At 40.9% G+C, this 13,305-nt stretch overlaps 1 protein-coding gene across 1 annotated transcript in view; it reads left to right on the forward strand.

The window, feature by feature from the left end:
- IRF2 (interferon regulatory factor 2) overlaps positions 1-13,305 on the forward strand; it is a 78,707-nt gene that overhangs the window by 33,995 nt on the left and 31,407 nt on the right. The window contains exon 5 of the mRNA XM_007940873.2: positions 5,588-5,705. Coding sequence (XP_007939064.1) covers positions 5,588-5,705 — 118 coding nt within the window. The remainder of the gene's footprint in view (positions 1-5,587; positions 5,706-13,305) is intronic.

Consider the following 13,305-nt stretch of genomic DNA (forward strand, 5'->3'; position numbering starts at 1 on the left):
TTTGGTCAATGACATGAGACAAAGTATATGTGAACTGCTGTATGAAAAGTGAATTTACTCTGTAAATCTTCACCCAAATCAAAATAAAATAAAAAAAAAAACAAAAAAACCCTATGGAGCAGTTCTACTCTGTGCATTGCTATGAGTCAGGATTGACTCAATGGCAGTGGGTTTGGTTTTTTTTTTTTTTTTTTTGTACAAGTCAGGAAAGTGACTTAATTAGAGCAGGAGTTTATGTGAGGGAATAATGGAAATGAAGACAAGTAGGATAGCACTGGATTATAAATAAATATTCCCTGCCTTGTAGGGCTGTTTGCACATGCAGTACCCAATGCTTTGAAACTATAAAGTTCCTGGTCAAAGTATCAGAGTTATGACAGAAAATATAACCGTGGAGAGCTTCTAAAGTCCCTTGGTAATTAGTAGACCTAGGTTGGATTGGGCAATCTACTTCCATAGTGATACCGTCTCGGAAACCCAAGAAGGGGTCGCTATGAGTTGGATCCGGCTTGACAGCGGTGAGTTTGTTAGGTTGGATTGGTTCTGAATGCAGATCTATGAGTAGAAGTTAGAGAAAAACACATTGGTGCAGCAGAAGAACTTCCTAATAGAGCTATTGGTTCTAACAGGGAGATGAGCTGGATTAAGAAACAGCATATTCCCTGTCACTGTTCAAAGATAAGCCAAATGACCATCTGTCAGGGCTACTAGTGGAGGTATCCATTCACTGGTTGGAAGACGTCCAAATTTTAATCAGATGAAAACACATGCTGGTCATCCATTTGATAAACATGAAATGAGAACTGCCCTGGATGAAATGGATTACTGAGCTTGCCGTCTCCTCCTTTCCTTATAGTGGCTATTGAAGGGACTGCTTAGGGCACAGTTTGAAAGCTGGTCAGCTAAATGACCTCTTGTTATTGTTAGCGGCCATCAGATTGGCTCCTGAATCGTGGAGAGAACCCTGTGTATTGCAGAATGGAATTATTCCATAGGATGTTGTTTTTGTTTTTGTTTTGGCTGTAATCTTTATGGGAGCAGATCACCAGGCCTTTCTTCTGTGGAACTGCTTGGTGCTTCAGATTGCCAACCTTTCAGTTAGTAGCCAGTTGTAAACTGTTTGCGCCACTCAGGCTCCTAATTGACTTCTATAGATTATTTTATGAGATAAGGCACAGTTGAACTCCTTAGAGCTGATTTAGAACATGATAGAATTGATCTTTAATGGAGGTCACTCTCACAGTGACAGGCAGGAAGAAATGGAGGGGAGGACACATTTCTTTGGAGAGTGGAGAGGGCTATGGAGAATGAAGATAGAAATGGATCAAGGACACCACGAGTGTTCAGATCTCAGAGAGGGGAATGTTGGGAAGGGAGCCTGTTTTGAGGGTGAGTTTAGCTTTGAAAGTGTTGAGTTTGACTTAACAGAGAGCCCTCTAAAGCAAATGTTCGATAGAAAGTTGGACTTAACAGGTGTAGAGCTCAGGTAGATGTTGGAGATATTGATGTATGGTCATTTACTCAAGGATATTTAGAAGCCTTGAAAATAGATGTGTTCTCCATGAGAAGAGCTATATGAGATGAAGACAAAAACTCCAGGAAAAGGAAGAGAAAAGTGATCCAAAGAAAAAGTCAAAAGGGAGTTGGAGTGGGAGAGAGAGAAAGAGAATAAAGGCCTAATTCCAAGAAAGGAAGAGAAGTAAAATATTTTTTAGGATTTAGGCCACAGGCTTCAGCCTGTTTAACTAAGAACAGATCTTAATGACATTGTGGCCTCCATGATGTGGGGTGTATACCCAGTTGTTAGTCTGAAGTTTTTGTTAGCAGGGAGACCCAGAGAGGCCATTAAATTTGATGACTCTAAATTTGGCTTCAAGGAATCTAGTTTAGTACAGATAAATTAGTGCATCTTTGGAGGTGAGAGGTGGATTGGGGATGAGTGATGATCTCATGGCAACTGTATTACACCTGAGAAAAGGGGAAATGTAGTCTGAGGCTGTGGTACAGAGATGAGGCAGAATGGACTTGGGACAGATGGATGAGGGACCAGCTGGAGAGACCCTCTGCTGCCCTCTAACTTAGGTCTGCCCCAAAACCTGTCATCCTTCCAGTGTAGGTTTGAGACTAGTCAAAGGTGCGTTAGTTTAAAGGTCTAAAGAAAGCCACCTCTGCCCATAAAATCTCTCTTGTATCAGCTTGCTTAAAGAAAAAAGAAATCCCTAGGCCAAATCTTAGTTTCCATTATGGTGGATAGGTTCATCAGCTTAAATATTTGGCACTGTTAATGTACCATGGAGGAATCTGACTCTGAGCACAGACGTTTTTGTTTGTTTGTTTTCTTTGGTGAGAGATGAGAGGGTTCGAAACCAAGAAAGCTACAAGAAACTAATTGCTGTTGAGTTGACTCTAACTCTTGGTGATTTGACAGCACATAACAACAACTACAACTTAGTGACCCTATGTGTATCAGAGTAGAAGTGTACTCCATAGAGTTTTCAGTGGCTATGACCTTTTGGATGTAAATCACCAGACCTTTCTTCTGAGACACCCCTGGGTGAATTCAAACCATTTTGGTTTATAATTGAGCAGTTAACCATTTACACTACCCAGGGACTCCAAGAAACTACAAGCTGCTTGATTTGCAGGAGAGTCTGTATCTCCAATAAGAAAAAGAACAGAAAGAGGGGATAGTTCAGGATTAACAAGGTCAGGTTATGATGAAACACAGCAAGGGACAGTTGGAACAGGGCAAAAGTGGGACTTCACAGAGGATCAGGGATGCTGCGGGCAAAGGCCATTCATGACTGCACGGCAGAGGACATGTTGCATGGAGAACTGTACACATCCTTTTCTTACCTTTGGTTCCTTGGTTTTATTTTAGTATTGTTTAGGTGTAGAAATACCTAGTTCTAATCATTTCATAGATTTTGACTGAATATAGTGAAGATTCTTCTCTCGTGGGCCTGCTGTTCTTCACCCTTGATATAAGGGAGACCTCTTAAGGAAGGACTGGTTACATTTTGTATAGTTTACTGGACCCTCTTCCAGAGATAGGCCCATTGAGGTTATCTTGCTTTGAAGACCTTGAAATTGACAGTTTCTCTGAGGTGGTACTGGGGAAACTAAAACACTGTTCAAAATAGTCCCATCTCAATCTCCTGGTTAAATACACTGTTCCATCATGGAAGCAGTGCAGGATACAAGGGGTTATTAAGACAGGAATCTTCTAGAATTGAACCATGTCTCATGACCAAAGACTGGGTTCAGTGCTTATATCTCCTCAGGCTAGGGGTAGTGTGATTTTGGAAAATTAATTTAGTCTCTGAGTCATAGTTTTCTCAAGTGTAAGTGACAAAAGTATCACTTCCCACTAATTAAACTGCAAAGCATGTGAAACGCTTAGAGTTCTTCAATTGAGAAATCAGAATAACTTAGGTTTTTAAATATATGCAAGTCTGTCGATCTCATTACCATTACAGGAAACGTAGAAACAATAAGTAAAAAATAACTTGAGACAAAGGAAACTCATTAAAATTAGCAGTCTTCTCATAATTTCTTCAAATATTCTATATTTAGTTCATGTTGAGGGAATTGAGGAAAGGGAAGTGGAATAATGAAATGTGGATATAATTGGGGAGAGAAGACTAAAGAGGGATCATTGAGGAAGCCCATGAGAAAACAAAGTGTGGCTGGAGAGACAATTGCAGTAAATTCAATTGCAAATAATTTAGCTTGGGGAGGTGGTCAAAAAGGGAGTGTATGATCCTTCCTATTCGATGTTAGGGAGATGGGGCAAGGGTAAAGGTCACTGGATTTGGGAGAGCAGGGTTTTATTGGTGATGCTTGATAATAGCAGGCATTCATTTAATAGTAAGGGCCAGGCATATTTATCTCACCTGATCTTTACATCATCCCTATGGCATGGATACTATTATTGTCCTCACTTTACAGCTCTTCACAGTGTCCAAAGAGAGGCTTAAGGAGGTTAAATGAGGTCCCATAGCTAGTGACAGAGGAACTGGGCTTTGTCTCCAGGCCTGTCAGACTTCAGAGTCGATCTTCTCATCACCACTCTTGAAGCTTGAGTCTGCAAGCTGAGTGGAAGTGAGAACACAGGTACTAATGGAGGTGAGTAGGAGAAGTTCAGGAGGGCAGGCACTTGTTCGTAAGTTTGGTTTTGAAAGAAGGAAATAAACGGTTGCTCAAGTCACAGTCAAATGATTCACACACACGCACACCCTAGGAAAAAAAGAAGACTTCTTATGAGAGAAAAGAACAAGATGCTGAGGGCGAAGGGGTGAAATTTCTGCCCAGTGGGGCTGTTCTGAGCCTTTCCTTATGTTCGACCTTTGGTACATTTTGTAAATCATTTAGTGTGTGATTTTTTAAAAATTAAGCTATATGGTAAAGTGATGTCTTTGAAGTCATGGTTATCTTGGTGCGAGTTTGCCAGGTGAGATCTGGAAGTAGCAGGTAATTTGCCCCAGGGTGTTACTTCCCTATATGTGTTTGTAACTCATTATTGATTCTAGATAGCACATAAATAAATTGATAAAAATGCTTAACATGCATTTTAGTTGAATGCCATTCTTAATATTTCTATCTCACATGACTCTCAGCAAACAGTCCTGTGTTCTTCCCACCTCTCCTTCCTCCTCTTCATTTTGGTTTCCCCTTAAGTTGTCTTGCATGGCTTTTTTGTGTCTGACCTGATTGTTTTCATAGAAGCATGTGTAGTCTAACCTTGAGGAAGAGCTCTTTAATCAAAATGCTGAAAATCAACTTGTACCTCAGGAGAGCTTCTTTGAGTTGGTTGGCACTCGTAGAAGGAGTGTGGAGGATTCTATGCACTTAAATAAAACAACTTTTAGAGCTGTAAGGAGGCCAAGGAATTTGTTCTCACTGTTTCATTAGTATGAATGTGTAGCCTCTTGGACTGGATGGATCTTCCAGGCACTTGAAAAGCATTTATGAAAGCAGGGCCATGGGGTTGCCCAACTGGATCCCATCCAAGTGGAGGGAGGCTTCAGCTGTGAGTGTGGCCTGTGCTATTAGCCAGCCACCCAATGCCGAATGCCAGTGATGGCAAACCAGACCTGAGGAAAATTCATCCTCAGCTTTCTCTGGGTTCCTGTTGGGGGCCATTTGGTGAGGCAGAGCTTTTCCTAAGAAATTATTGCAAAAGAGGTGACATGATTCCTCCTTAAGAGAGAAAACCTGCAGTTGACTTTTCATTCACTTCATCCTGGAAGGAACATCTAGAATGTGTATGCATTGCAATACTTTCCCTAGATAGTTAAACAGCCCTGCTTCACTCCAAAGCTGCTGTCTACAGGTGTTAAGTGTTTTCAAAGGCAACCCAGATGCTGTGGTACTATTTCCTTGAAGGAAAGTAAAAGAAAGTAAATACCCAGCATTACATCTTAGACAGAAATGTGCTTCATTAACTCCAGGCTAGTTTATAAAGTAGGGAATACAATTCAGTAGATAAACATAAAGCACTAAGAAAGTGGACAATAGAATTTAAGCTAAGAAAAGGGAGGGAAAAGAAAGTGTTCTCAATTCTTTTTTCTTTTCTTCTTCCTAGCAAGAACCAGTTGAGTCATCTTTGGGGCTTAGTAATGGAGTAAGTGATCTTTCTCCAGAGTATGCGGTCCTGACTTCAGCTATAAAAAATGAAGTGGATAGTACGGTGAACATCATAGGTAAACTCTTTTAACATCTCATTTTTTTTTACACACATGAGTAGCCCCCAGGGGCCTAATATTTGTAAAACAGTGATCTTGAACCAACATAGTCAGTGGAAGTGGGTGTTGGAACCCCATCAAAATGCAAGTTCCAGCCCCAGGATGTCAGGGCTACAAAAATAAAGGCTTTAAGGATCAGATAAAGGAATGTGAATGTGTCAGCCTGAAGAAAAGAAGGTTAAAGGTGGTTTCCCAGCAGAGTCCGAGTAGATGAAATGTTTTTTCCCAGTGGCTAATGATTGGTGGGGAGCTCTGGTAGCGTAATGCCTAAAGCCCTTGACTGCTAACCAGAAGGCTGATGGTTCAAACCTGCCAGTCACTCCTCGGAAGGAAGGTTAGGCAATCAACTTCCATAGTGATACCACCTCAGAAACCCAAGGAGGGGTCGCTGTGAGTCAGGTCTGACTCGACGGCACATAGCAACAACAACAACAACAATGATGATTCTTAATCTTCTTCCAGTCTTTGGTCATATGAACAAATAGGCTGTTTATTTAACTTGGGCACCAAGGAGAGGGAATACTCTGTTCTTTTAAGCATCTGTCCTGTGGCAGACTTGCTACAAAGATGGTCCTTATGTTGTTGTTATGGTGTTTGGTGCCATAGAGTCAGTTCAATTCATCACAACCCTGTGCATAACAGAATATAACACTGCCTGGTCCTTCATCATCCTCACAATCATTGTTGTGCTTGAGTCCATCGTTGCAGCCACTAAATTCAAGTTATTGAGGGTCTTCGCCTTTTTCACTGACCCTATACTACTAACCAGAAGGCTGGCGGTTCAAACCCACCAGCCACTCCTCGGAAGGAAGGTTGGGCAATCTACTTCTGTAGTGATACCACCTCAGAAACCCAAGGAGGGGTCACTATGAGTCGGGTCCAACTCCACGGTACATAACAACAACAACAACATACTTTACTAAGCATGGTATACTTCTACAGTGCTCATGTCACAGGTGAAGAAAGTGAAACTCAAAGACATGTTGCCAAAGAGCACACTTTGATTCAACAAATATGCTCCAGTACCTTCCAGTGCCACCCTCGGTCTATGAGCAGGAGATAGAGTGGGGAATGAGGCAGCCGTAATTCCTGTCCTCATGGCAGGAGACAGATAGTTAACAAATAAACTCACAACTAATGGAAGAATTACCAATTGTGGTAAGCACTGCAAAGAGAAGGGCAGCAAGATGAGAGAATGACAGGGACCAGATTTAGACTGGCGACCAAGAGGGCCTTTCAGAGGAGTAACATTTCACCTGAAGCCAGTGGATGAGGGGATCATCAGGTGATGTGTGGGGCAGGCAGTGGAATTTCTGAGTGTGGATCCTCCACAGTTGGGAGAATAGAAAGAAGGGCAGTGTGGCTGAGCATAGTGGAGAGTGGCATGAGAGCCAGTCAGAGATGGAGGTAGGGACAAATCGTGTGGGCCTTGTAGATCAAGGGAAGAAGTTTGGGTTTTATTCCAAGGGAAGGGATTTGTTTGTGAAATATTTTTACTTTATCATATAGACCGTAAAGTGCACAAATGTTCTTAACATACACACACAGCATAATAACCACCACCCCTTGGAAGATTTTAGGCATGCCAGTGACAAGCTATGAATTACGTTTTAATAAGGTCCCACTGGGCTGCTGCGGTGAGTGGATGGTGGGGACCGGGTACAAGAGTGGAGGCCTGGTAGTGAACTTGTGTTAACTATAGGTCCAACCTAGAGTGGGACTTCTTCGCCTGTACTACCTTTTGAATTAAACTTTGCTGCATTTTGTAAACAGTCAGGGCTTCTGATTTCCTCCATTAGGTCATGCTGACAAGAATCAGAGAGAGCACGAAAAACTATAAAAGCAAACCTTATGTATGGGCAGCTCTGGATTAGAGCCTGAAGGCCAACCAGAGGCTGAAGATGTTTGGGCCTAGCAGCCCAAGAGAGCATTGAGGGGGCATGACTTCTCCCTCCCCTCAGTTTTGGAGTTTTGCAAGTAGAATTATGTATGCAGGAACTGTCTGGAACTTTGGCAGGATGCTTTGGCAGAAGGAAGAAGAAAGCAAATGTTGAGTGCACAGTGTATCAAGGCAGATAGGGCCTTCCATGCTCCCAGAGTTAACATTTAGACTTGGTACTTTTGCATGGAGACAGATTGCCCCACAGTAATCTTTGAGCTGAGAGGGGTCACAGAGATCAAACATTCTCTCGCTACCCTACTTGAGGAGGAAGTTGGGCTCTGTGAAGTGAGGCTACTTGCCTGACAGACGCCCCAACTCTCAGGTCTCCTCCTTCATGCGTCTTGTCTCCATGACTTGAGTGGCCTTCTGTGTGGCCTCATTCACCCTCCTCCTGGTTCTTCTGGTTCTTCCTTTATCTTGCCTTTCTCAGCAGGCAGTCCTTGGAAAGTGTATGCCCATTGAGCCTTTTTTTTTTTTTTTTTTTTAAAAAAAGAAGAAGTTTGCCAAAAATACAGGCACTTTTCTTAAGAATCAGCTTATTTTGAGTGAGTTGGTTGGTTTTCAGTGCACCCCTCCATTTATGAGGTAAATTCAGCCTCAGATGCCAAAGAAAAAATATCAAACAAAACCCCAATTGTACCAGAGTTTCCTTGACTTTTTAGGGGAGGGGGGGAATCGTTTTGAGTGTTCAGTATGAAAATTCTCTGTCCAGTTAATTGTTCTTTGCCCTTTTGCACAATTGGGACTACTCTCTTCCAGGGCAAAGAAAAACACCAGTTTGGTTAGGGAATCACCTAATGGATTAAATGATTGTTTCCCTAGGCTTAATAAGGAGTTAATAATGAACGGCAGCAAAATGAGTTTGAATATCTCTTTTTAATTAGTTGATAGCCCTTACAATTATATATGACATGGATATGTGCAGTATTTTAAAGAATTGGGTAATTTGTGACCATCCATAATAATAGTGTTACCTCAGATTATTAAACCTTTTACAGAGGTTTTGCCTACACTCTGTGACCATTAACTAGCCATCTCAGTCTTTGTGATTTGTGGGTAAAGATGAGAAACACAAGATTTGGATCCCAAGGCCTATGTGCAACTTGTGAGATTCTCTTTGTCTCTCTTTACCTTTTAAACATGCTGTATTTAGAAATGACACCACTTTTTGCTTTTGGTCCATTTATTTCTAAATCCAGATTTCATTCCAAATTTATATTAAGGAACTGAGATCAAAGCTTTAAGGTATTTTCATTCTGCCCTTACAAGAATATGTTTATAAGATTAACATTGGCAGCTGAAGTGAGTACTTGATATTAGACTATTTTTCACATTGTCTACAGGCTATTTGAGGAGCTCTGGTGGTGTAGTGGATAAAGCATTTGGCTGCTAAACAAAAGGTCAGTGGTTTGTACACCAGCAGCTTCATGGAAGAAAGATAAGGCAGTCTGGTTCTGTCCAGATTTATAACCTTAGTAACCAACCCAATGGGGGTTGCTATAAGTCAGAATTGACTCAACGACAATGAGTTTGGTTTTGGTTTGGTAGGCTATTTAGCTAGTGAATTTGATTGAAAATAATTAATCCTTGGAGGCCAACCACCAATATATTTTTATTCTAGGTAGGGTTGGCCCTTTTGTAAACAAATCCAGTAAGTGTGGAAAATGTGAAAAGTACTGCTGTCCTGACAAGGAACTCTTGCTTGATTTCTGTTGTGTTTTATTCTTGTCATACTTATAGCAGGAAACACACACATGTGCACACACACAGAAGTACTTGTTGGAGGCCTGTGTCCTGGTTGGGCTTCTTTTCCATAAAAGATTTAGCTATCTGTGCACACCAAGGCATATCGTGGGGTCTCATACTTAAGAGTATGTCTTCTAATGTACCAACTCTCCAGTATGGTTAAATGCACAGTGTGTGGTACCCAAAAGACCTATCTCTGCTTTCCCCTTAAGGGTAGGGAAAAAATTATTTTATTTTCACTTTTTTAAGCACTGAATTTTTTTTTTTTTTTTTTTTGGTGGTGACTACTGTTTTTAGGAAATGGAAGAAGCCAGCAACATGTTTAATTGTTCTGACAACACCCAGCTGGCATCTTGCCTGGGTTAGAAGTGCTTTTGCTGAGCTGTATTGAAATGATCTCCAGGCTAGCGTAAAAAGTTTGCAGGTGCAGACATTCTGTCTGACTTGCCTAGGCAGTGCTTTATAACCCCATTGTGTTTCTTGATAAAAGGTAACCCCACCCTTCAACAGAGCAAAGATCACTATGAAACAAGGAAGGCTATTCATTACTCTGAATTAAATAAAGAAATCCCTCTTGACTAGACATACAGCAATTAGGAAATTATGTATTTTGGATTTTGTCTGAATTTTGGCTGCTCAAAATGCACCTTAAATAGGGCATTATTATTATTATTATTATTATTATTATTTTGGGTAATTGTTTTTAAATTTGACATAACTCCATCTAAAGTGAACCTTGAGTAGCTTTTTTAGCCATGCTTGGAAACCCACATATCAGTAGGGAGTTCTGAAGAAGCAGGAGAACAGATTTGCAAATTAGAGACCAACTTGAGAATCCCCATGAGGGGCTCATGGTTGTAATTCAGGTTGGCAGCCTCTGGCGCCTGAATTCACCGTGGTTTCAGGGATGGCCAAGGGTGACAAAGATAGCACTGGGAAGTTGAACTGTGTCTTCATCTTTCCCTGTCTCCTTTCTTCCCTATATTTTCCCCAACTTTTCCTGGTGCTTAAATGTGGAATTCTATCTAGAATTCAAAACATAGCTTTGAGGTGGATCTTTAGATGGAGAGCACCCCCTTTTATGAGGGGGCCAATGAAGATCTTCCATGCCCATTTTCAGTGGTTTGTCAGCTATGCCTCATATTTTCTCCTGGGAGGCCAGAGACAAGGCCAATTATATACGAAGCCCTAGAAAACTCTTAGCCACATAAAATTCCATATGAGATGTAAAACGAGATCTCACAGTACATCCAGACATAGAACCAATAACAGACCTTACTTTTCTTCATCTGAGGGGCTGCAGACCTGCATCTCATAGGACTTGCTCTGTAGTCACCATATGCTAACCAGAAGCTTTGGAGCTTAGCTGTTGTTTCTCAACTTTAAGACGTTCTTATTTACCCAAGCAACCTGTCTTTTTATGAGGCTATACTTGCTTTTGTTCTACTCCTCATCCCTTGCCATTCCTACCCCATTTATAATTAACTATCAAATCTACCGATCATGTCATCATCTTTGTCAAATCCATCGTCTTCTTTCTATTTCTTATAGTTGGCCCCATCACCGTCACTCTTGCCTGAGTGCTGTTTCCATCCTGCCACATCTCCATTTTATTTTCCACATAGCATGGCTTTTAAAACACAACAGTCTTACCATGTCACCATCCAAGCCTACCATTGCCCCAGGATAAAGAACTAGTTTTTCTAATGTCCTATGTGACCAGCATTGCTTTCATACCTGATTTTTTCATTTGAATTATTCTGAGCAATTGGACTGTCAGGTGACTCTGTATAGAGAAATCAAGGTTGGTGGTGTGTTTTGTTATAGTGGAGGGACTACTAAGGCTGTGTTGGCAAAGCACAGCCAGGAAACAGCTAAATTAGTGTTAACTGTCAGTCCAGAAGTCTTATGCAGATTTCTGCTCCCAGATTATTGACCCTGAGACATATTGATTAACTCAGTTGATTTTTTTCTGTGGGGGGACGACCCATTATTTGTTCCCCTTTGTATAGCAGCATGTGACGCTGTTTCTTAGTAGAGGTGAACAGTTTACTCTGCACCAACTACACTCTTGCTTCATCCTGCAATTAAAACCAATCTGTTAGGCTGGTTATGCGCTACAGTTGGGGCAAGTCTGACCTATGCAAGGACAGAACTCCTTTCTCTGAAATTACTTCTTTCCCTCAGAGTTGTTGCAAAGATTAAATGAGATGTTTAAAAAATCCCTCTGTGATTAGAAGTGGTAAAATAATATTATGCTTATTACATTATCAAAATCGTATGACAATATGAGAAACAAAATTTGCCTCCATCTGTGCTACATCTTCAGAGCTGGCATTAACAGTTTCAGTGCTCTCCAGACAGGTGAAAAAGAACTTTCTCTCCATTGTACCATGCTGATGGCCTCATTTTATATTGTCTTGCTAAAAAGTTTTATTCTGGCCCCTGCAACTTCCTGGCTGACCTTGGCAATATATGTGATCCCTCCGGGTTTTGTTTTTTTCAGCTGTAGAATAATAGGACCAAGTCACCTCTAGGGCCTTTCCATTCCACATAGTCTCTGCTTTGAAGAATTTTCTTTGGGGCAGATGGGGCAAGCTGCTTTCTCAAGTTGAGCCCTCCATTAAGTCAACAATTGTTAATAAAGCAAGAATGACCTTTTAAGGAATCAAACCAGTTCATCAGTAACCAGCCATGAATAATATTGTTGTAATTCTCAGCAACTAGGTTCAGATAAAATTACATTCCTGTGGGTAACTCTTTCCCTCACGTTCTTGCCTTAATAAGCTGGGGAAGCTTAGTGGATTTTTGCTCCTCCAACCATTTCACAGTTTCCTTGGCACCCAATATAGAACTGTGGAAAAGAAATTTCACTATTGGTTATGAGCCCAGAGTATCATTAAGGTGATATTTGGAAGTTTTTATCTTAAAAATAAAGTAGCTGTGTTTGACCTTCCTTAACTCTTTCTGTTGCAAAGTACTTAAAGAGTTGAGTTTTGGGGTCAAGTGAAGCAGAATTTGAATCCTGGTTCTGACACTTCCTAATTATCTGACTTTGAATGATCTGACTTTGACTATAGCTCTCCATGACTCCATTTCCTCTTCTCTAAAATGGGTATGATATCTGTACCTTTCTCATCAGTTTGTTACTACTGTTTTATTGTCATAAAAGTATATGCAACAAAATATTTGCCACTTCAACATTTTTTACAAGTACAATTCTATGGCATTGGGTATAACCTTCATCGTGCTGTGCCACCATCACCATTGTGTGTTTCCAAATTATTCCACCACCATTAACACAAACTCAGTGGCCCCTAACTAAGACTCCCCTTTTCTAAAACCCTGCCTCCTACCCCTGGTAACTGTTGAGAAACTTTGGTTTCTGTATGTTTTCCTGTTTCATGTAAATGAGATCATATAATATTTGCCTTTTGTGACTAATCAGCATGATGTTTTCAAGATTCATCCATGTTATGGCATGTACTAGGACTTCATTTCTCTTTATGACTGAATAATATTCCATTGTATATCTATACCACATTTTGTTCATTCATTCATCTGTTGATGGACAGTTGGGTTTTTCCACCTTTTGGCTGTTGTGACCTCATAGGGCTTTGATATCATGCTGCTAAAGTACTTAGCATAGAATCTGGCAAAAGTAAGTGCTCAAAAATAATAAGTTTTGTTACTGTTACTAATCACAATCAGTATCCCCTTTAGCACCTAGTGGAGTGCTACTTCTGACCTTACTTGTCATGGATAGCTGATAGCTTGTCAGGCAGAGTTGTTGTCTGTCTTGCCACTTAGTGCAGAGTTTGGTTTGGATGTCAGTTCACCTAGCATGAAGGGGACTGAGATTAAGTGAGT

Source organism: Orycteropus afer, unplaced genomic scaffold, assembly GCF_000298275.1.
Source record: "Orycteropus afer afer isolate SDZICR_OR568_19922 unplaced genomic scaffold, OryAfe1.0 scaffold00073, whole genome shotgun sequence".
In the NCBI taxonomy this organism is placed as follows: domain Eukaryota; kingdom Metazoa; phylum Chordata; class Mammalia; order Tubulidentata; family Orycteropodidae; genus Orycteropus; species Orycteropus afer.